The 26,091-nt window shown below is 35.3% G+C and overlaps 1 protein-coding gene across 1 annotated transcript in view; it reads left to right on the forward strand.

Moving 5' to 3' along the window:
* Positions 1 to 26,091, forward strand: part of col25a1 (collagen type XXV alpha 1 chain) — a 175,094-nt gene that overhangs the window by 98,612 nt on the left and 50,391 nt on the right. Inside the window, exons 5-10 of the mRNA XM_066720245.1 lie at positions 10,012 to 10,038; positions 10,607 to 10,633; positions 15,791 to 15,850; positions 16,864 to 16,935; positions 18,145 to 18,261; positions 19,232 to 19,267. Coding sequence (XP_066576342.1) covers positions 10,012 to 10,038; positions 10,607 to 10,633; positions 15,791 to 15,850; positions 16,864 to 16,935; positions 18,145 to 18,261; positions 19,232 to 19,267 — 339 coding nt within the window. The remainder of the gene's footprint in view (positions 1 to 10,011; positions 10,039 to 10,606; positions 10,634 to 15,790; positions 15,851 to 16,863; positions 16,936 to 18,144; positions 18,262 to 19,231; positions 19,268 to 26,091) is intronic.

Raw genomic sequence — 26,091 nt, forward strand, 5'->3', positions numbered from 1 at the left:
GGTGTCCACATACTTTGGCCATGTATTGTATTAGGCAAATTCATTATAACATTAGATAATCCACGGGACAAAGTGCATGGCCAGGTGCTTGTGTGGTATTAAAGGGGGGATACTTTTCAGGATCTCTGCCTCCTTGAATGTGTTGTACCCACTTAAGAGTGGAGCTGGGAGCTGCTTTGTCACAGCTGCTTTAATTGTTGGTTTGGTTAATTGGGGTATTATAACAATTGCAATTAAAAACATTTTAGTTTTGACTTGTGCTTATAGAGTGATGAAAAGATACCAGAATGGTGTATAACAAAGTAAGCATCTGTTTGCTGCAGGGGATGGGAGATATAGAAGAATAAGGTCATGAGATCCCAAGGTCTTCAGTTTAAAAGTGTTAAATTGTTAGAATCAGAAATGTTCCTCTGTCTTTTGAGAACATGGAGCCCATTAACACAACAAGGTATTATAAAAATTCAATCATTTTGCAGTCATGGAGAAAGAACAGCCTGGAATGAACTCCTCTGCACAATGCCAAAGGCTAATCTGCTTTATGAATCCAATCTGGTGAAGTGTTTTCAACAGAAATACTTCAGAATTAGGATAGTGGAAATGTTATTGTTTGTATTGGAAAGGAATGCCTATTTTAGAGCAATTTACATGACACAAAATCTACATGTATCTTATATATTGAGAATTAACTTTTTAATGATCCTATTTAATTTTCACAATAGAAAAAATGCAATGCTTAGTGGTAAGTAGTTAGGGCATAGATAGATGGACACATAGAGAATTGGATAGATACCAACCTTGCCTTTACTTAACCTTGTCAAACTGGAATTTCAAGTCAAGAAGGGAGAAAATTATATTTTTCATTACATCCATTTTAACAGATAATATAGATATTGCAAAGATGGTCATCCTAAAGAGAGATTCTTCTGGCATGTGTCATGACACATGAAATGATAACCTTTTACTTCAGTAAGTAAAACAAATGCACATATACGTTGCAACAGTTTAGAAGAAATAACGAAATATATTTTTGTTTCCGTGCTGAAACCTCATCAAGACAAGCAGCTGGCAGAGACACATTTTTCAAGAGCTGTGTTTTTTGGAGGATGCATTTCTCAAATCCCCTCTTGTACCACTTACTGCATTTATTTTTCCCAAATTGAGTGAAGCACTGCCATTACTTTTATTGCTGCTTTGATAATGTCCCTGGGTAAAGATATACCATTAGCTTCGGAATAAATAATGCAAGAATAAAATATCTAAGCAGACAATTTCTGCTGTAACAACTTAACAACTCGATATGCTTTGTAGGGATGGCCATTAAGTCAATTCAACGAGTCATCGAAGTATTTTAATATGCTGTTTGGATTTTGTTTATTTACTTACATTTATGTAGTTACTTTTTTCCTCTCTAAATCCCCCTTCCTTTCTTATATATTGTAATAAATACAAATACGTTTTTTAGGGGAAATTATATAAATATTCTTGGAAACACACCAATACATGATGTTCTTTTACCATATACTGCCTTTCCTAAATTACTGCCATATTGACCATGAACTATCCAAGTAAGTATTTATTAACCAAAGCATCCATGTGTTCATATATTGGGATGTATAACACACCAATAGTATGAGAAGTCACTCACTGTTGAAGAAAGATCAATAATTTAGTGTCTGAATTCAGCAGGCTCTTCCCATTGTTTAGAGTAGTGGTTCTCTAGTTGTCGTCCCGAGCGGTCTTGCAGGTGGTCTGTGGGCCGATGCAAATCCAGGCTTATCTGAAAATAATAACAATTTTTATACTTCTTGTTTCGGACATGAATTAATATTTTAAATTTAAACAAAGGTCACAATTTACAATAAGGTACTGTGATTCCTCATGAATGAATATATGAATAAACACATGAATATGTCATGCACATCATCTGAGTTGTTAATCACATGATGATGTTCATGATGTATTGATGTTTAAATCCTATGGTATTCATATATTCATTTTTGAGGAATCATGGTACCTTATTGTAAAGTGCTACCAAAAAATTTTATAGCTGCATTCTTTTAAAAATATTGTATGTTTTGGTAATGTGAATAGTTTTGTAAAACTGGTATTTAGAGAGAAGCTAATTTGTTTTGTCACCAGGGGTGGTGTGATTGGTGGTCCACAAAAAATGTTTCCATTGACTGAGTGGTATGCGGGCCAAAATATTTTGAGAAACACTAGTTTTATAGAGATTTGTGATGAGGTGTGAAAGGTGATGTGACCAAGATTTCTGAGAGGCCTATATCATTCTCCAGCACATACCACATTGAAAAAGGCTAGATTATAGTCAAAATGGCATGAATCTTGTGTTTCATTGAAATATTAGGATAACAGTACAAGACAAATATTTCAGAACTTAGTCAGTAGAATCATTTCGCTGAGTTGAGCAAAAGCTGCAAATGTTTTACATTGAATGTAACCAAAAGTATCCAGATCAAAAGAAAAACAGAAATTTCAATTTAAAACCAATTTTGCAGTATTATAAGTTTTTCTTTCTCCAAGTTTGTACTGTAGTTCTCAGAACAAAGTGTAGTATTCTTACCCCAAGGTGGAGAGACCAAAACAATATATAAATATATAAAAAATCATTATTCTACCAAAATGTTTGACTCCAGCAAAAAGATATATTAAAGCAATGTAATCTAAATAATTTTTCAGGAGTATTCCTTTAAGAATATGTAAAACTCCTAAGGTGTACTTTATGTTAATTGTGTGCTATTTCTATTGCTTAAAAATAAATGTACTTTTTGTTATTTCTCACACTACTGAATCTATTTTAAATACACATTATATAGATTAGATGTTCAGCTGAAGTATATTATTGTGTTTCAAATTAATGTAATTGTCATATAACACCCACTTGTCCGAATTTGTAAAGAGAGTAGCACATTAAGAGCAGAATAATATATCATTCTTCTTTCATCATCATAAAACCAAAGTAAGGCAAGGTTTTGAAATAACAACTTAGAAAAATAATTTAAGGACAAACATTAAGGTCAAGTGCACACACCAGATGTTGGCATATTTAGATAGATGTGTGGATTGAAAGAGTGATGGTAATCATCACCTGGCACAGACACAACGGGGGGCTTGCTCTTCCTTTTGACACTCTGTGGGATGGTCTGAAATCATATTCTCATTCCCATCTTAATTAAACGACTTTCGGACTTTATTGAAAAGCTTCTGAGGGTGCAGTATTTGAGCAGTTTATTCCTGCCATCTGGATTAAGTTTGTGTTGGGTCTGTTTCTTTACCATGCAGTATGTGGTCAAGGTAGTATTTTATTATAGGTAGGCAGTGAGGTGCAAGGAGACCCAATGACTTCCTTCCCCCTTGATCCTCCTTACACCCAACATAAGTTACTGTCTGAGCTGCAGTTCGACAGCTCTGTAAAACACTTTCTCTGGACTAATAGGACTCAGGTGAGAAACATAATTGTCTCAGCATTCATGGCACAATCCCGTGCACAGCCAGGTTTAGATAGATGGAAGTCAGTTGCAGTCCATTGTTTCCTGTGAATACCGTGATCCTTGGAAACCCACAAATGATCAGAAAATTGAGTAAAATTACATGAGAGCGCACTGTGCTTGTAACTGGTAGAGCGCAATGTTAAACCATTCCATTGTAACCACTGTGCCTGTTTTTAGTGTGTGTGTTTTTGCACACTATAATCCTGCCTGTCCAATCCAATCTCCAATCAGCAAGGTGACCCTCCGAATTATCCTATCTAGGAAAACACACTTGGCTTGAAAGTTATATGTTGAGCTGTTGCCCATTATATGCTGGACTAATTGTGATACAGATTCAATATACGAAACAGATGCAATTTTCAAACCTTTTTTTCCACTGTGGTTTTCTATCGCAACATAATCCTCATTTCAGATTCCTTGACAAGTACCAGCTATATGTGGTCGTCCAATCCTGCCATATTGCTTGCTATCATTATTTTTATTGCTATTATTATTTTTTACTAATTTCCCATCTAAAACTTTTCGAAGGGTATCTTTGAAAACATTACATATATGTTTACCTACACCATACAGATAGATACCTAGTTGTTCTTGTAATTTTACTGGATGGAAATTGAATGCCATTGACTGCCTTCTTTGTCAGGGACTAGTTTGGTGTGAATAAGGAAAGTTAATAAGATGCCCATCAGCAGAGTTATGTGATTAAGTGTCTCAAACTACTTAGCTCTAATACATGTTTTCCGCTTGCATGCTCTAGCTATTTGCGGCCTGTCTTAAAATCATTAATTCATATTAGAGCTTCCGCAGTAAATTCTGTGCAAAAGATAGACTTTCAAACATGGATCTAACACTCATGACAGCTGTCCTAATCGTGTTGCTTTGGATGGCACAGATCTGTCATCCAGTTTGTGCGGAGGAAATTCCACAGTGGAAAACGTCCTGCACTTTTAATAGTGCACTTCCAGCCCTGCTGTGACAAGAGGAGTCCGGATAAAAGTCCCTGTGCTGCTGTGTTTTATAGCACGTGCCGGCCAATTCAAATTACTCCCCTTTATTGCAGTGTTTTACAACAATTGCCACCCCTGTTTATTAGTGGCTTATAAGTTATGATCTGCCATCTACATCTTACATATTTAACAAGGACCTGCTATCGACACCCTTGGTACTGCACATTCAAAGGTCCTCTTTGAAGCAAGTATCCTTTGTCATTGAAGCGTGCCAGGCGTATTGCTCTGAGGCCATATGCCCCTTTTACTATTGATCCCCACTGCTTTTCATATGAGGCTGTGCAAAAGAGGTCACCTGGGCCACCAAGCACTTGCCTGCCATCTTTTCTTTCTTTCTCTTTTTTCTTTCAGTTTCTCCATCTTTTTCCATTTTTACAATGTCTTTTTTCTTTATTCCTGTGCCAGGCATTTATAGCATCCAGCTTCATAACTGCCTCTTCAAATATTTTCCATAAATGTTTTTTAGACTCTTCATTGCTTTTGTGAGCAAATTACAGATGAACATAAAATGAGCCATGAACCTATAATCATTACGCAGCACACTAGACAACTCATATCTCGGGAGAAAATTATTGGTTCCATGTGGTTGATTAAGTGCATCATCTGTTGGTCCAGCTGGTTGTTGATACACAGTTGCTCTAGTCTCTGTTTTCATACTGAGGTAAAGCTGATATATTTTAAATAATAGAAACTAAGATTTGGAGATTAATATTAAAAAAACAGAGGGTGGCGTTTAAGTATTTAACCCTTGAGCATCCAGGACAGTCAAACTGTGGGATAACATTTGTGATGTTAGTTCATTGTCACTGTCCATTAAGGTTTGAGGCAAGCAAACTCATTTCACTGGAAGCTTACTGCTTCTTATAGGTAGTTTCCATATTTCCAGTTTCACAGTAACTGAGAAACCTGTGCTGTCAAGATGTTTAATTCGTCATTTGATTTTGGCCCAGCTCTGAAGTCTGCTTCCTTACCCCTCTGTTTTTAATGCTCCCTTAGTATGCAGTGCTGTAGAATCAGTTATACATTCAGACTGACAAATTACACGTTTTGTAAAAAGAAAGGCCTCGGTGACAGAACTAGACAATGGGTTTGCTGGAAGGAAAAGTGTTTATTAATACTATATATTAGAAGAAAGTCAGACATGCAACAGTTATGTAAACAGTAACACAAGACAGCGTGTTCAATTTCTGCAAATCAGGCAGTGATCCCAAAGGAAGGTGCTGCCACTCTGCCTCACCTTTCGCAATTTATTAAGACTGCCGCCGTGGTTCATTAAAACAATAAAAAAATAATTGTTAAATAATAAGGAGACAGGTAATAGGACGAGGATAATCTGTGTGTTTAGAGCTGCAATTAGTATTTTATTATGCGCTACAGCATGATTAACACAATTTTAAATTAGTTTTACAAGCTAAGTAAACATGTGCTAACTTTTGAACATTCATTTGGCCTGTCAGTTTGTTGTAAACATTGGTTAACAGAGGAGTACTGTTATGTGTAGTGCTATAAAAATAGCAGTGGATTTTTTGTTTTTAGCTGAATACATATTTTAGTTTGATGTGATTCTGAAACATCAACAGCATTGCCACCACCACCAAACACAATAATAATACAAATACTACCCATAATAATAATATGCATATCCTGACAAATTCAATATAGATGACACAATGTTAAGCTTAAACTTTTTTTTTTTTTAAAGAAGCATATATCAATCTTTATTTATTATGTTTAATGTTTAATCAGGACTATTTCATTTTTCAAATGTTTGGTGTTTACCAAAAGTAAATATTCGAGTGGAATTCCCCACTCCCTGTGGTTTCACTTTGTCCAGTTTTGCCAGGGCTTTCATGTCCTGCTTTTCATGTTTTTATTCACATTAGTCAGGGGTTTCCTTTCTACACTGCTAGCTAATGTAGGCCATATGGAAAAGCCAGAAACCAGCATGAAAGCTCTGGTTACGTGAGCTGTAAAGTCCACTTGTTCTGCCAACCAAAAGTGTAGTGCCAATTTATTTTATAAGGTGGTGGGTGCAAAAAATATATAATAAATGTGTACACAAAAGCAATTTTCCTTTGTTCAGCGACTCATTGACAAATTCAATATCATGCAATTGATTTCTGTTAGATTCTCCAACCTTGGGATTTGATGCTAGGTCAGAGCAAGGTCTTTACATGTTCCCCATTGCCCTCCCATCTCCTAAACAGCTACTTTGGATCATTGTAAGAAATGCTGAAATCTCACATGTCTTTTTGTTTCTCATGCTGTGAAACAAAACAAAGAGCTTTACATTTGTGTTTTGCTAAGTAAACGAACTCAAGCACAGGGATAGACCGAGCCTTGCAGGTATAAAAATACTTATTCAATTTAAATAATATTTTACTTAAGTCTAGATACCTGTTTCTTATTTGGGTTGGACATGCTGCATGACATTTTTTATTCTGCATAGAGCACTTATATGGTGGACAGTAATGCAAGATTGTAATGCTTTTGATAAAATAACACAGTAGGGCCAAAGGAACACATTAAAGTGAAACATTTTAATTTCCTTTACGTATTGCTGTCAGCCTCATCGGTCCAGACCTTGCCACAATTGCCTAAGGCTCAGATAAAATCCATAGATTTCAATAGGCAGCTTGTTTGTGTTTATAATTTGCAATGGGCATGGGTTCATAGGAAAAAATCATATGTTGCAAAATCCCCCACTGGTAGACCCCTAAATGACTCTCTGTACCACATGACGCAGGTTCAACTATTTTTATTGCCCTTAAACGATTTATAGAATACCCTTTTTGCAAGCATACTGGATGCCTTCCTTAGGAAATTTCCGACCTGTAGACACCCTATCCAATATTTCTGTGCTTCACCCACTTGAAAACCAGACTGTTAGCAAAACCATACCAACCCCATCAAATGATGTGGTCGCTGCAGAAAACCATGGGGATACAGGCTGGTCCCAAGTGCAGAATATTACCCAATGGGGATGACAGCACCTTAGCATAGGCATTCAAATGCACAGGTTTGATCCTTCATCCATTATGTGTGCATCGATTTAAAAAAGGGGGATGGCCTGTTGATTTCCAACTTTTGGTTCACTATCAGATTTGGATGTATCCTGTTACATTAAGCTTACAAAAGTTCCCAAAAGTGCACTTAATTAGTTTCAAAAGCACTGTGCCTTTAAAAAAAATGCTTATAGAAAATATAATAAAATTAAGCATTAATTATGTAAAATGTAACAACAATAACTCTTACATACAGCGTGAGATGTTTGGCAATTAAAATAATGACTACGACTCTTCAATATTATAAAAACAACATTTACATTTTTTCTCCATTTCACGGTGTAACTGCCAAGACTGTTTGAAAGCACCGGATTTATGGATGATTTACTCAGCAAAAACAATGAGAAAATCCCACAGGAAATTTATTTATTTATTTATTGTAACTGCAAAAACAAATAAACAATACCAATTATAACAAAAGGAAAAAAAATGGGCAAGCTGTTAGAAGGAATCTGTGAATAGCGTTGACCCTGTTAAAATTATGGGTTGACTTGCAGGTGTCTGGCCGCCTGTGTGTCTGCTAACATGATGCTTTAGCTGAAGTGTAGCAATTATCAAATGCTTATGAATGCAAATTTTACATGTGTTTGCATTTAAGAAAACGTATGCTCCCATATCTTTTCTTTGACACGTTAGAAATAGTTTTTTATTCATTGTAAAAGATGAAGATAATCTATGTTTTTCGTAAAAAATCAAAACACAATGGCAATGGGAATGGGAATTAACCAAATCCATGCAGCTTCACGGCATATCTGATTATATAAGGCACATTCCAAAAGCTGTTTTAAAATTAGAAATCAATGGAGTTGCACTTAAAAGTATACACACCCTATATTACCTAAGTTCAGTCAACTAGAAACGATTGGTTTCTGTGGACTGAGTTGGTATTCAACAATAACTTCAAACTACAATGAGAAATATGGCTAAAATTGTGTTTTAAGATCTTAAGTTCCTCAGGGTGCCCAGATATACTGAAATAATCTATGCAGCAATTGTGTGAACTGATCTCTTGGTTACAGAAATGTATACCCTGTTTTCACATGCCAGACAAATCTGTAACACTCGAAGACTGGGGGCTGCAAAGGTGCCATCAGTATCTTTCAGTTTTATGCTCCGTCACTTCAAACGGTTGTGGTAATGAGTCCAAACACATCTACAAAGAGTTTTTCCCCAGTAAAATAAAACTGATGCTCCCTTGTTTGCAACTGTGCTTGCCATTCTGTCACCTGAAATCTGACAAGCATTTCACACAAAACAAGTGGAAAACTATGCATATTTCTCAGAATGTGGAGAAAGGAATTATTTTTGATTCCATTCTGGAATCTGTATAGCAGTATGCATTCGTTCTGTTAAGAGCGACACATTAGAAACAAAAAAAACAAAAAAAAAGCAAAAAAACTGATTTTTTTTTTAGAAAAAAACACACAAAAAAAAAACAAGTACTTCCATTGCTGTATGCATTGCCGGAAGTATTTTTTTACAGTATTGCATCGTGGTGCAGTAAATATATGGGGCACAAACTGTATTGCTGTCACTTAAACGTTACTGATGCATAAAGGTATACTATGCTCATCTTTCATGATTGTCCTGTTTACACTTACAACTCGAATGTAGGCAGGCTTCAATTCTACTGGTACCAAAGATCCACAGCATTTCCATGATGTGTTACATACAGCTGTGTGTTACATACAGCTGGACCTGACCTGATTTTGATGATCTCTTCTAAATGAAATGCATGTTGGGTAACGTCATATTGTGTGCTCTGGTGAAAGGCGTAATACTGTTCAAAACACAAACAAATATGAGTAAAATATAATAAACTGTATTTATAAAGATATCCACATGTAAGCTAGAAGGTAATTTCATGAACCATAACCATTTGATTGTAACTGAAATCACCTTGCTACATATGGACCCACGTAAAACTGTATAAACCAAAATCATGAATTAAAAAATAAAATGATTGTAAAACAAGCTAGGTAACATTTAATTATAGATTGATTGTTAACATTATTTATAGATCCCCCTCCTCCCCACCCCCAAATAATAAAATCAATAAAATGGTTTGTGATTGTAAAATGGGTACAGTATTTTGGATTGTTGAATGTTCAAGTTCCATGACTGATTCTCAAACACTTCTTTCCTATCATGTATTGGTGGAGAAATTCTCCATTTAATTGTTGCTTCACTTTATCATATAACATAACAAAACAGTACATAAATACAAATTGTATGCATATTTTCATTCAGAATTGTCTTTTTTGTTGTAGGGTTTACATCTCTTATTAGTTTGTTGTATTTTATGTAGTAGAGTTTGTGACATAACTACTGTTCCTATTTGATAATCAGCTGATTTTGATGTCGAATTAATAAGCTCCCCCGCCCCCCCTCTCTCTACCTCTACCTCTCTCTCTCACTCTCTCTCTCTAGGGTCCACCTGGTCCAAAAGGCGAAAAGGTTAGTATAGATCTTGGTGTGTTATTACATTCTCTAAAATGTAGTCCTAGAGACACTGCTATTCTACACATACATCTACTCAGTGGAAAAGTCTTGAAGAATGTATGGATGTTATAAAATGTGTGATTTCTGCAGCTTAATAAAACGGTTTTATATTGTTCATAGCATTTTAGAGTCCAGTCAGCAACTGTATGTAAATATATGTGTAAAGCTAGAATTCAGAGTGACTTGAATCATTGTTATATCTAGACATATTCTACACTTTCTCCATTAAGCTAAACTAAAGTGAACGAAAGCTATTACAGTTCATGAATGAGGAAAGGCAGGTAGCCCCTGTAGGTCTTAAGTCATGGAGGCAATTCTGTTCTTGCAGGGCCCCGCAAAGTCTTGCCTGCAGAGCAGTTTCTACTTTTCCATGTCAGTCTGTGTTATCATAACTGATTTTATTGGTAGCAACATTGAGTTCCTGAGGTTCACTGTACTGTATAGTGTGTTTTACATAATGCTTTGACAGCTTCTTTGTGTGTCCGGCTAATTCCAGGATTTAAAATGAACTATCATCTTACAGGGGGATCAAGGTGACCAAGGGCCTCGGGTATGTAACCTACTATGGCTAGTTATGAGCTCTGTGTTGATGAATGTCAAAGTTTGCATGTGTCATGCATGGAAATGTGTTATATGTTTTAAAAGCATTATATTATAAATGTTCCTGTCAAATATTCAATATCAATTTGTAGGTGTTGTTTTTTATAATCAAGCAAGTATTTTAACAATGGTTTTGATGTTCACCACCCTCCCTCAAATGGAATGCCTTTTTCAAAATCCTCATCAGCTGCCTGTTAAGCATTCAGTGCCCTTTAACACCTTGCATTTAGTTTGTTTGAACTCTGCATTATTACTAAGTATTGTTTTTTCTCCACACCATTTAAACTTTTTTAAACCTTTATATATTTTCCTTTATCCAAGAAAAATGTAGCTCAGACTCTCTAATACAAATCTATAGATTCTCAGGAAACATGGGCTTCCCAGGTTTAGCTTTAAATAATGGGATATGGTCTTTAAAGGTTCATTTCAGAAGCTATTAAGACTTAAGTCATAATCTTAATCATGTTTGATGCTATCTATCCACTGAAAAGAGACTTCATGAGCATGTTCAATTTATCTGTGCCAAGGTCATTTTGTGATTTCTCTGAGAGAATTATTGTTTATTAGGCCTAGAAATCATCCATTGACAGCTGCTACTAAATTCATTTTGTGATCTCAGAGCAATAACCACACACCCAAGTGACACAACCCGTTCTGCCCATTGTATTTTTTCATTCTCCCGCAGTCAGACTAACTAAATTTCCTCAGCAGCTGGTGGCAAATGAATAAAATGCCATCCCAGCACTCCTGATCAAATCTGTGACATACTAGAGCAGAAAAATAAGAAAATGAAAGAAAAATCAACTGATGATTAATACATTCGACCCTAAATTGGATAACTCAATTACAGGACAGGATTTCTACAGATAATATTTCTGGCTTTTGCGCTTGATTTGGGGGTTTGCTTAAGGAAATAAAATCATCCACCATGACACAAAACCATTTATCTTGCTGTTTCAGTGGTAGACTAAAGAGAAACCTCAGCCGCCTCCACTGCTGCCCAGAATAAATAAATACAAACTTAACACCCAGACTTGACTCTCACTAAAGATCACTTTGTTTTTGGTGTAATTACCTTGGTATTATAAGAAACATACTTTATAATAAGAACATGAAAGCATGTGAGTATTGAACTTCATCATGATACAGCCAGACATGCACATGAACAAATTCAATTATCTGTTAAAATGGTGTATTGATTTTGTACATTTAATTAGTAGGTAAATGTAGCAGAACAAGATGATATGGCTTTCATAAAAGATTGTTCTTTGGTGATTGATACTGAAATTAAATTCTGTGTACTTGGCAGGATTGTATCCATAATGTACACTTCAACATAGTCTAGCTGGGTATAATATAATTTTCTGGAATTTCTTTGTTAACAATAGCCATCTATAAACATGGAGTTGGTTTAAATGCAATGAAGGAAAATTAGTTTTCTTGGAAGGCGTATAATTAATGTATTCATACTTGACTATCAACAGTGAAGATTACACATTTAAACCAATGTAAGAAACATAAAATACACAAGCACAAACAAATTTGTGTTCCACAGATATATCTATTTAATCTAAAACAACTGTTTTTGTAAACAACTGTTTAGTTGTCCTGCATAGTCAGCGCGCAAATATGTTATGTTATGCTATAACACAGATAGTACTCAAACCGTAAATAATAAAAATAATAAAACTTGGGGAATTTTATAATTAATTGCATACTGTCTTTTCTTAACATGTATTTGAGCTGTCATCACAACAGTACATAAAACGATGTCTAAAATATTGTGTATTTTAATTGTGGGATGATGCCTAGCAAAAGAAGCCCATGTGATCCTCAAGGTTAGCTCACTAGTTGTCTGGGGGTTGTCACCCTATGGGGATTAATGAAAAGGGGAAGTTGAGGCCACACAAGTCTTAACATCCTATCAGCCTCTTCGGTCTGCAGAAGAAACCGGACAGTAACCTAAGGCATGGTATTAAGCAGTAGGTGGTAGTTGCACTGCCAGTTACCATGTCGCTGGGTCAATGGCCTGCAACAGCCTGTGGTGTTGGGGTCGTTTAAGTGGATCGGGGTGCAGAGTGCAAACAAGCAACAGATAAAACAAGCGAAACTTAAACAGCATCACAGTTATAGGGCCACGTCTCAGTAATGTATTAAGGCTGAGTGAATAGATACTACTGGATTGGGGAGGTGTGTGGTCTCCTTACTCAGGGAGCGGAACACAACGCCAGCGGCATTTTCTAAAGCATCCCAATGTGAATTTAGTATTGGAGTAAATCAACAAATCCTCAGGAAGTTTAAATATTCATTATAAACCCAAAATGAATCCCAATTAAGATGGGGTGGCCCTTTGTTTTGGGGGTAAAATCAATGTAGTATAAACACGACTGGATGGAAGAGTTTATGGTTAAATGTAAAAAAAAAAAAAACAGTCAGAGCAACAAAGTTTTCTTGTGCCCGTTGTTCACAGTGCAGATGCTGTCGTTGTCTTGTTGAGTCAGGTACTTTGCCTTGATTGCACTAGTGCACCCAGCTGTGTTAATGGATACCAGTGCTAGTGGGGGGTTAACCAGTGATGTAGTAGTTTTCCGTCCAGTCTTGTACACTCAGTCTGTGAAACATTACAGAAACCATGATAAGATCCAGCCTTAAAGGCCACTTACGCTTGTGAAGCACTTACTAACTCTTTCCATATACAGCTGTACGGGGTCTTAATTCATAAGATATTATCAGCACAGCTCCCTCCGTAGTTTGGTAAACGGCTAAATGACAGAGACATTATACTGATATGTTGTATACACTGCATTATTACAGTAAATTCACAGGATTTTATTCTCCTGTGATATATATATTGAAAATGTGATAATTGATGTGTCTTATCACTGTTATATTCTTTGCAATGGAGCCATATAAACCATATGCATGCTGAAAGACACACACACCCATCTAAATATAGCAACCTGAGGCCATGAATATTTGATAAGATGCAGAATATCAAACCAATTACTTCAATTCAATTTACTAGAGTTCCAACTACAATGCGTGCATACCTCAGATTTTGAATTTCTGAGGCTGCTTCAAAATATTTCCAGTGTTAGTTCGACACAAAACCTACTCTATCTCTTCTTTTTTTATGGAATTGCACATATACTTTATGACTAGTTTTTATGGCTAAAACAGATCCCAATCCAGGGGCTGACATTAGTAGATATTTCTGATTAAACGTGTTGATATTAGCTACTGGCCTCACAGAAAGAAAAAACTACAGAGGAAAGACAGTAGACAGTAGTACAGTACTCAAGTGAGAATCTTCTTTTGTCATAAGCAGTGAAATTCAAAGTGTAGTAGCAGAGTGTGCAATCTGGTTCTGATTATTAACCTCCCCCAAAGGACCAAATACATCTTCTACATGAAACTGTAATATCAATGGTTTCTTTTTGAGTAATTATGCAGTTCTCATGCCTTTAAATTAACATTCCCTTTTTACTACCATGATATAGCCATGATGCAGTTTGGTATTTTTCTTCATTGTGAATAATTGTTTTTGATGTTCTTATGCGCAGCGAGTTCTTTTTATATGGTTATTCTGTAAAGAGATGCATTTTTCATTTTCTTCCCCATTTACCTAGCTTTCATGATTTATTTTTGTGGGGAAACACAGCATATAGGAGAGAATCATTTTGACTCCAAGGCTTGACGTTTGGATTATACTGAATATAATGAATCCCAGATGGAAAGATCAGAACAAGCACAATCAAGCTATGGCCTTTGGAAACTACATAAACAGTTCAGGAATAAAAGATTCCCTCATTTTTCCTTGAGTATATTGAGTTGTATATTTGTATTAAAGTAGTGTCATCAATTATTTAACAAAGTTCATAATAAATTGTCACATTCAAGTCCCTTTAACAGCACAGCGCATACAGCTGACACATGCTTACTGATTATAGTCAGGGTCCCCCCCCCACTCAGTTTAATTTCATAACAATGGCAGGTGATTATATGGAAAAGGAAATCTAATTTTTCAGTCAAAAAGCTTTGAAAATCTGCCCGTTGCCATAGGGGGGAATAACAAAACAAAAAATGAAGTTCATTGTTGAGCATCAAAATTAAAATTCCAGGTTTTAAAAATGAAAATAATTAGTCTGCTTTTGACTAGGAAAACAAATCGCATATAAAATATTTTGGTTTTAAACCCACAATAATTCTGGCCTGATGATGGGTCTTTTTCATATGTCAAATGGCATATACCTCAGGCAGCTCTCTCATATCCTCTTTAGAGGCATATCACTTTCCATTATTTGCAATGACCTATTTTGTTATTAGTGTCATGAAGATTAATATTACGTGGCATTGTTTATTGTACTTCATGTGCCTTTATCAAATGGTTTTCTTCACTTATGTTGGATAGTATTTTTAGACAAAATTAAGTTTTCACCACATTGATCAAAACTATCTGTGGACAAAGTTGTTATAAAATGTTCTTATAAAGTATTTTGAAGCAGCAAAGAACAAAAAGAGATTCATAGAAAGACAAGTAACACGTTGAATGCTATGGAATTGAACTGCTATGGATATTAAATGTTTTCAGACCTGATGATCAGTGAAATGAATTGTCACTTTATTACTTTAAATCATAGATGCATCTTTTACATTTTAAATACTTGTCTCAACATTTGTTATATTATCTCCATAATAAAATGTATATTTAAACAAGGTACTCTCATAATCAAAGTACTTGTGATTCTTCCTCAAATGAGAATGGCAGCTGTAGGCATTTGAAACGGGCATTCCAAGTTCAAGCAAATAAAAAATACATTCAAAAAAATATTTCACTCTCAAAAATGGTTTTGTATAGTAAGATAATAATCAAAACACTGAAGTTCACCTATCCCTAAACCCTACAGATTTGCATGAAAGTAGGATGGTAATACTATCAGAACTTATTTAAAAGCTGGCAACATTTTCTAATTGTATCTTGTTTGCCTTTGAATTTAACAGGTGTTTATTGTCTAGTTTTCTGCATCCATGTTATGTGCATATGTGTTGTGTTTGTGTTGGTGTTTGGTGTTGGTGTTTGTGTTGTTATCTTGTACTGTGTCCCCAGGGACTGCCAGGCCTCCCTACATTGGCGGCTTTACACAGTAATCAGATCCTGACAGTCAAGGTTTGTGGTGTCACCGGGGTGCTCTGTCAGACCTCAGCCAGCACAGTCGGGGACAATAGAAGTCTTGCTTGGTTTTCCCAGCTTAATGCCAGACTCAGTGTCTGAGTAATCTAGCTATGTTATAAAGACCTTTTCACATTTTATGTTTTACTTTCCATACACAAAGCCAATGTAGATTGCAAATATTCAAGGATTTATAAAACATAAAAATAAAAAAGTTTATAGTGGCTTAAACTGTTAGGCTATTATAAATATTAATGGGTAAATTATTAAAAAAACGAGCACTGCATTTTCTATCCAACGCTTGGATTATGCCCATCTACATTAAATGAATGAGTGGAAATTTGATAAGCTAATGCAACTTTTTAAAGTACATATCCCAGGGTTGCTGCATATAGTCCTGTTGAAGGTTTGGTTTTATTTATTTATTTATTTCTATACCAAAAGGGAATAATTTAACAATTGTTCACATGTTACCATTTAGCTTGGACATCAAAGATATAGTCTACCTAAAGCTAATGTTTAGTTTTTGTCCAAAGCCCTCTTGACTTCTCCAATCCTGTGTCAGACTGTGCTGGTTCTGGGATCTGACTAAGACCTAGTCTGTATTTGTCAGGTAACAGTGCATTTGTTGAAGAGAAATTGATGCTTTTCATATAGAATCTCATTAAATGATTACTGTACAAATACAGTACAGTTATTATTATTTTTATATTATTATTAGTATGATAATATGATAATATTTTATAGTAAGTGGCTGTAAGTCTAATGTAATTGTACTTACATAATTGTAATGTATATAATTGTTCAGGCAAAAACTTAAAAAATCTGTGTTGATTAAAGCAACCTGAAAGCACCAATTTCTCAAAACAAAACAACAAAGGCACTCATCTTTTCACTGTCGCATTTCTAATCTGTTTTACCTTTATTTCTTCTTTTGGGATCTTCGGGTGTCTCTTCTCCAACCTCTCTCACCTCTGACCTTCAACTTCTGACCTCAAACACCTGATCAGATGGTCTTCCCTAAGATCAATCATGGCTTTCTTTCTGCTGATCAGCAGCTCATTAAACGCCGGCTCATTAAGGTAGTGCTAAGCCTTGTAGGACTCTATGTTTTGCTGCTAAGCCTCCGACTGGATTGTTGTTCTTTCTTTTTTAATCTTGCCTTGCATTCTGTTTAATTCATCAGACTTGAAGTACCTTTTTTTCTCACAACACTGGTTACTATTTATGTTTCTAGTTCTTGGAATTAACCCCTTGGAGCTATTTTACTGGTTTCAAAATAGCTGGTGGCTCGCACATGGCACTAGTACTGAAGTACCCTGCAATTAGGAAGTAGGAGGAAATTAGATAAGTATGAGAAACCAGACGCTAATGAGTTGTTCACAAACTGAGTACACTGCACTGTAGCATTTTGCACTACAACTATAGGCAACATATACAATCACAGCATAAAATAATTAGGAATCCCAAGATCACACTTAAGTCCTTGAAGAACTAATTTAGTCACTTTCTTATTTACCCTATTAAGAATACAAGAAGCACTGACTTTTGTTTTATTGAACTTAGTAAAGATGGACTGGCTATATTATATTTGTTTCAACTGAATGCATGTTTCAACAAACAGGTTATAGTATTTTGAGGGAGAATATAATCTTGAAAAAATAAAATAAACACACATTTTATAGAATGCCATGCTGTAAAAAATATGTATTACATATGGCCTTGACATTTTAGAAGACCTTTAGAAGACATGAAAAAAATACTGTTGTATATTTAAATTATGACTAATCTTGTATATAATTGTAGCTTTATGAGTAATATCATCAAATAAATCAAACAAATTAATTAAAAAGTATTAGTGTGATTGCTGCATTACTTTTTCTTAATTGACATAAAAAAAAAACCTTGAAGTAATTAAAATGAGTAACAAACTGTATATCTGAATAAGCTGTTTGCTTACCAGTTGTTCTTTCTGATTGCTTCACCAATAATGAATTCAGTTAAAAAATAATTCACTAATTTGGGCAGTATGCAGCCTGAGCAGATCATATTGATCTGGAGCTCTGCTGGGTGACACAGAGACAGAACTGCAATCTCACTTCCTTCCTGTCTGGATGCCATCTCCCACCCCTTCTGCCTGTCTGCTATCAAAGCCATTTCTATCTCAGTATAGCAATCAGGCTAGTTAGTGCTCTGCATAGTATGTGCTTTCATTTTCTGGATAGATGGCTCAGTCTGTTTCCCCTTGTTGAAATAGCTGACTTTTCCCCCAACCTCTGTTGATCCTGCAGGGTGATCAGGGTCAGGCTGGCCCTCCAGGCCCCCCTGGTCCCCCAGGACCTCCAGGTCCCAGAGGGCCACCAGGTGACACTGGCAAGGATGGCCCCAGAGGTGTACCAGGACTGCCGGTAAGCAATAGATTTGGGGTGGACAGTCTTTTAGACTTTAAAGCAGACTGGTAAACCTTGATAACACTTAGCAACAGTGATTTTTCTTATTTAATTTCTTAATTTCATCATATGAATATGTATGATCTGTTTTAAAATGTAACATGATGTGTGTAAAGCTTTATGTGGTGTATTTATTTATTGATGCAAGGTTCTGATTTAAAACAAAATGTCTCTGCACACAAAACGATTTCTGTCTTTTTCTGGCATATGCATTCTTGAATGTGTCACTGTAATATAAAATATTAACCATTTCAACTAAATAGCCCCTACAGTTAATGACATATTCATCGAAAAAGGTGTATGCTTTAAATTTATTTGAACTTATTTCAGGCATTGATGTATTATATGACGTGTATTGTGTCACAACCCACAAATATGCATTCCTGTAACTCTGGTTTGACCATGGAAGCTATCAAAATGGTCTGCCATCTCTAAATTGAAGAATGTATTAACATTCAATTTACAATCTTTCCTGATGCAGATATTAATTTGGTAGAATGCAAACTAACCTCTTTAAAACTTTAAAGGTAAATGGAAAGTGATGCTTGCTCCATGAACATCTGAGCAGTGTTGAACAACAGATGTTAAGGAAACAGAAAACAACACATAGAAAGTGTAAATGTAGAACACAAATAAGAGGAGAGGTGAAGCTTGAACATGTGATATTCTTGGCCTATTCAGATGAAAAGAAAAGAAAAAGAAAAACCATGATGTACCATCACAAAATACTTCCTTTTAAGGGTTTTGGGACACTTTTATTCCTCCAGACAGGACTTCTAGTTTCAGTACAGTACATACAGTGTACCACTATGAGATGCAAAGTGCTTTGGTAGTCAATAAATATTGTTTACTGGGTGGCAGTTTCATCACACAGTCATAGCTATTAATCTAACTTATGTTTCTTGTTTGTTTCTTTTTGTAATTACAGGGAGACCCAGGAAATCCAGGAGATTTGGGACCAATGGTAAGCTTTCAGTTGCTTCTGCAGTCACCTTAATGATACCTGAGAACCTTGTATGTGATTTTTTATTTTAATTTTTTTAGGTCATTGCAAAAGATAATATTCACACTCTTGATCAATCCTGTTTCTGTCATAGATTGTATTTATATGAAAACAGAAAAAAGTGTCTTTCATTCACATAAAGCCTTCTTTAAGTCTTGCAGCCAAAGTCATCTTAAACTTGGAATGTTATAAAAATATCTGAAACTCAGTGATTGAAGAATGGTTGTAAAAGTAAAGCTGCCTTGAGAAAATATTGGGAGACCACATTTATAGAGGGAAAATGTGCATCTGTCAAGTTTTACTTAACTCCCTTTCCTATTTGGTCAAGTTGTTTTAATTGGCAGTCTGCTAGCCTGTCCAACACTTAGAGCTAAATTAATCCCGTCCATCTTAAACGGTTGTTTTATCGATGTCTGCATGCATGGCATTAGGCTTGCTCATACAGAAGGAAAGGAAAAGTCCTGCACAGCAAAGCTCTCATTACAACAGCAGTAAAATACCTCAATAATCAATCGTTGCAAAGGTCATTTTCATTCATTCACAGTTAAAACTGTCTACTCTTAAATGGTCCTCTAGGTTTGCTGATACAAACTGAATGCCCTAGTGAGGTCATCTAGCATACCTCTAGATGAATATCCATATTTATGTGCACTCGACAATTATTCATTACTGTAATTTTAAGTCTATTAACTGGTACCACATACAAACTGATTAATTTGCTGCCTATAAACAAGCAAACTATCTTTCCTTCTAATTAAAATGCCTATTAATGTTTACACATGAGACCCATTACCAGGCCAAACTGTATTAGTTGTAACAACTGTATGATATGTGCTGTATAGTAAATGATACAAACAACAGTTCTCTAATATGCATAGGCATGGCAAGTTTATACACAGCCTATACTCAGTTGTGTTAAAAATGTGGGAACATAAAAGCAGAAGATGGATATTGAAAAACATGAGAAGCTTCATAAATACTAAGTGAAAAAGTGAGCACATAAAGGGTGCATTCATGATAATGACCTTTTCATCTGCCATAAAACAGAGATCCAAAGTCTGATTCAAGTCATAATTCACCAAACCCAACAATCAGAAATGTCCCGGACTGCTACTCCAAGGCCACAACCTGGCACTAGTGAGGATATAGGCAGTAGAAGAAGAAAAAATCTGATGGAGAGTTAAATTAATAAACATATTTCATACATATATTTTTAATTTGATTCCTCTTAAGTGGTAGTAATATAGGTTTTATGTTAAATCCTTTGAGTGTAGAGTCCAGTATCTGATCCTGTTGGTACCTGTTGCTGTTTGTAAAGACCAAACATTATGCGATGGAGTTACCATGGGGATATGGCTCCTGTGGTGGGGAGAACTGAAATGTATTAGATCTTTAAGTGATCAGTAAGCGAATGATCTTAACAGCAGCTATGGTTTTAAAAAGTATTTTTACAGTTATACAATAAATATAATTGTGCTTGTTAAATAAATGTCATGCGAAATGCGAAAGGCTTGTGACTCTTAAAACATGCTCAATCCTTGTATATGTGTCCCTTCATGTTATTTATTGTTTGGGGCTCAGTACTATTCAGCATGGATAATTTGTTGGAAGTAGTTGAGTGTTGCACTCACTGGTACTGAATATTTTCAATCTACATTGGCTTTGTGTATGAAAATTAAGCAAAATTGTTGATTGTCAGCAGCTTGACTTCAAATGTAAGTTAATGTCTTGCATCTTTGCTTTGTAGGCTTTTATTCTCCTTGTCAGCTGTCTCCTCCTCTGTTTGTGAACCAATACCAGTTATGACATGATATGAATATAATTTAACTTAGAAATATTGTAAAAATGTTATCTTAATTTAGATTTGAATTAACTTTCTAATGCGGCTGGGATGTGAACGCAAATCTACAATGAGATTAAGTTGTTTTTACTATTTGATTACAATTGACTTCAGAGCTGATGGAAAAAAATGAGTGAAAACATATGATCAAATCCCTTCAAGGGTTTACAGAGCAACCCCATATAATCTTTTTTTTACAGCAGTGTGAAGTCATGACATGGAGTTCACATTTAGTTAAAGACAAATTAAGGGTTCTCCATCAGAAAGGGGCATTTTTATTACACACAGTAAAGAAATGTTATGGCATTCTTGCTGGTATGACTAAGGCCTCATGTTAAATTGCTTTATGTAAATTATGACAGTAATGGGCTTCTATAAAGAATGAATGCCATCTCTGGCGGCTGTCCCTCCCTGTTAGATTGTCTGAGGTGAGGGTGGATCTTTTAGTTTTACCAGTCATTTCAAACTCCATATATTTAGGGATGTAATGTAAAAATATATTGACAAACTGCAATAAATAAACTACTGTTAATATATATTCATAGACTGCAGGTTGTCAACTTGGTTCTTTTTCATCCCAGATGCTGCACTTCTGTTTCATCTTAGCACTCAGTTCTTGAGATGCATATGACTGCAAAGATAATGATCTGAAACTCTTAGAAAAGAGCGAGTCCACAGTCTGAGAGTGAGTTTAGTTTGAGGAGACTTATCTAGGTATCTTTAAAGTAGAAACAAATCTGGCTAATTAAATTTCTTCAGGAAAGATACACATATGTAGTGTGTGTTGAGTTTTCCATGCCAATTCCCAGAAATTTGTGCCAGTTAGCTCAATGTTTTGACATAGACGCAATAATGAAAAACAATATAGATAGCGAGCCATCCAGACATGTGTTACTGTTTAAAATAATGATCTTTCATTACATTGAAAAAATCTGTGCTATAAGCTTTTTTGAGAAATAATAAGGATCTTTCATTTTCTAGTGATCATTTGTATCAGGACAGTTACAACAATAGCAAAAGGCTTTTGTTTTTTATACAAAATATGGGATGCTAAATTTAATTCATAATGATATATAAAGTAACCAGGCATAGCTGTTGCCAAAGATTCATAGTCTTTTTTACTAATCAAGTAAAAGGAAAAAAATCACACTAGCTTCTGTCCTTTTCCTATATCAATACCAAACTCTCCAAGTCATATTAGACAGGCTTCTATATCTGCTTCATATTTTGTCAGTAAATTACAGTAATTTATCATTGTCTAGTAAATAATAACAATAATAACAATTTTAATATTTTAAGTGTAAAAACAGTGTTGATAATTTTATATAAAGCACATTCAAATTTGCCGCAACAAGTATAAGTTTCAATTCACAATTAACTTGAAAGGCATTAAAAGATCAAGATCAGACAGATGTTTAAAATTATGGAAAGCAATTTTACAATTATTTCTAGACATGAAATTATTTACTTTTTTAACAAATTGTCTCTTTGACAAAATATCAAGGAACAGAGATAAAATGTTTAACCAAAAATTCACATTACAGAAAAAAAGTTGTTTTGCAGTTAATGTTTGCCCACCCCCTGTACTGAATACTTTGTTTGAACTGCTTTTGCTTACAGAATTGCTCCAAGTTTCTTTTCAGTGTAAAGTACCTCCTGTTTGGACTTTTTCTCTTTTCTTAGATACATAATGCTCTTAAGTGCTAAGCTTTCAAAGATTTTGTCAGATCCTCCCACACCATTGTGATCTGGCCAGTTTTTGAAAGGTCCACTGAAGCACCTTTTTAAGAAGACTGTGCTTAACTTTGCTATGTCCCTTAGAACCATTGTCCACTGTTTGAGAAAATATATTTGGATCTTAATCCAATTTAAACCCTAGAAAATATGTGCTACCTTAACATATCAAGCATTACAGCATGGCTACAAGCTAATGGGACACAAGTCTTCCTTTGACTACATATAAGCAATTTGAACCATGAATGATTCACCTCAGTGCTTTTTATGGAGACCATAAAGAGATTTCTTTGAACATTTTCTTTTTGTTCCCTATACTCATATATTTCTCCTGTCAAGCCTGTAAAATTCAATTTATTTTTTATCTGCCCACAGGACTTTGTGAATGACACCACTTCTTACTATACATGTTTGCCAAGTCTTGTTTAATCTCCTTGTGTTTGGTTACCATCTAGATCTTCCGCTAAACAGCCTTTCATCATTTAAATATCTTTGTACTGTTCTTTGGAATACACTTATTCGGAGTTGTGCCAGTTCTTGATGTCGCCAACAACTTTCCTGGCAGTTTTTGCTGTTCGTTTTCTTTGTCTTTCCTGGACATGTTCAAAGCATGTGCACTTCAGCTCCTGGAAGCCAGTCATAAAACAGCAATATATGAATTGAACCTGGCAGTAAAAAAATCACAAAGCAACATCTGCACACCTTACTTTGTATATCAGCCATAACTCCCAATGCCCAAGAGGTGCACAACGTGATGTAGCATATCTGCTTTGTACAGGATTTGTACATTCCTAATGATAATGAAATCATCTTACCGGGTTCCTTTTGCACAATAAGCACAGTACAATGCAGCATCTGATATAGCATAAATATATCAATATATTGTTTGACCCAAGATGCAGTAGCGCTATAGCATATATGCAGTCAAACCTCCGACACTAACTCCCTCCTTAAACAAGATACAACCTTTTGGCCAAAAAGCCAACCTTGTTCAAATAGGGATTTGTATACTTTTGAGAACCTATGGCAGAACAGGTTCATTTTACACCCCGATGTTTAATACAGGTAATCCTTTGACCTTCTAAGAAGCTGCCTCATTTAAATTTTATCTATTCAGTATATGAGCACATCTTAACATGGAATCTACAGTACGATAATTTATTGCACTGACATTTAAGAAGTGCATACAAGCAGCTGCATATAATAAAAAGACAAGTATGACTTTCTTTGTAAGCTTCTGACTCTGCCGACACGCTGAGATAGGTTTGTTAGATACTCATACTCTGTGCCAGACAAAAAAGGACAAACTCCAGTACCCCACCCCCTCTTTCTTGAAATTAGGCAAATCAGTAAAAAAGCTAACCGAGTTTGATAGGTGAATGTAAATTAAATAAATAAAACACTTTCCACATGGATTCTTTCTGTCCTGCACTGCCAGAGACGCTTATTTTAAAGGTTGAGTCTGTTCCAGAAGACCCTCCAGCCTTTGCCTCTGTACACTGCTGGCTGTGAATCGCTGTGAACTCTTAATAATTAGTTCTTTTAGAAATAGCTCACAGGACTTGCCAATCCAATTCCTTTCTCAAACCTATTCATTGGAGAAAATGTGCAGACATTTGGGGGAAATCATGTTTTTTTTTAGTTAAAGCCACATAGGTCCAGTTGCAGTGAAAGTTAGTCATTTGAATGATTAATTGGACTTAACTTGAGTAGCACAAAATTCCCAATTTATGAAAATAATTGGGAATATGAAGAAATGTTTGTTTGTTTTATTCCTTCAAGTTGAGGGGAGAGTAGATTGGATTTCCCTAGAGTACCAAATCATTTTTAATTTTAGTTTTTTGCTAGAAATGTTAATATGTCATCTACGTCATGCAATTGAGTCAGGTACCCTATCAGAATATCTACAGCTTTGATCAGTGGAAAGCTTAGAGCTCAGAGTGCTTAATACCATGAAAGGTCAAATAGATAATGTTGACATTTAATTGCAGCAATGGATGAAAAAACCCTGTTGTTGTGTGACAACAGCCCTGTTACGCTTCAGATTACTGTTGAATAATAGAGCTAGTTTTATATAAGTAAAATAGGAAGCATTTTAAAAACATGATATGTTTCTTCTGCAGGGTCAACATAATTATATACTCTACAAAGTCAAATCTCTCTCAAAAGTCATCACACAGCACGAAAAGAAACATGTCGATCTTGATACACTTACAGAATAACGTGTTTATTTGCTGATAATATAAACCATAATGCATCTAAATTCTTCAATAAAGGATGCTAAATCAGTCATGTGTAAATTATATTAATCCAAGGCCTTCTGTTATTCACTTTTGTACACTCCCACTGATCTATTCTTTTCTGACTGGTGTATGACTTGAAGAACACATTGAATGGACTCAGTTTGGGAAAAAAATGATGTGCCAAATGGCATCTTCTAGTTCCTGAACTGGCTGTGTATGAAGTTTGGCAAACAATTACGTTTATGACAACTCAGCAAGTGAATACTCAGATAATGATACCCCGTGATTATTTTTTTGAAGTCCATAAGTAGTAACTAAGTTGGTCAATAGAGAAGTCATCCCCATCAGTGGCAAAACTGTAAAGGGCTTTTGTGCTGATTTTTTTCCCTGTCACTCAGGCGCCGAGTACAAATTCCAAGACTGCATATGGCGCCTTTTCCATCTTAATGGCCATTCCAGCTGGATTCCCTAGCAGGGAGTCATGGACTAGTCTGTCTTACCCTGTTGTGATTCTTACTTCATTCACAATCTCTGGCTGATACAAATTTCTCTCTAATCAAGGATCAGATTGTCGATGGGCAGAGTTGTAGATACATTATTTTGTTATTGCTTTTAATACACAATTGGTGCAGCACATTATATTAATCTGTATTCAACAGGCCAATAGCATGAAGGTAAACAGTTATAGCTCCTAATTGATTATTTCTACTATTTCCCTTAGCCATCACAACATGTCAAATGTCACACACACAGTTGTTAACAATTAAAAAAAAATGTCAATAGATAAAGATTTAGATCAGACAATCTGTATTTAATTAAGTAATTCTCGGGTGGAATGAAAACCATGTGACTCCTGGGCCTGAAATTGGGATTCATATTTGTTTAATTTTAAAATACTTTATCAGTTCAGCATCATATTTACTACATACTTTTGGACACTGTTGGATTTTGTGTATAAATGTGCTTCT

The sequence above is a fragment of the Amia ocellicauda genome, chromosome 13, assembly GCF_036373705.1.
Source record: "Amia ocellicauda isolate fAmiCal2 chromosome 13, fAmiCal2.hap1, whole genome shotgun sequence".
NCBI lineage: Eukaryota > Metazoa > Chordata > Actinopteri > Amiiformes > Amiidae > Amia > Amia ocellicauda.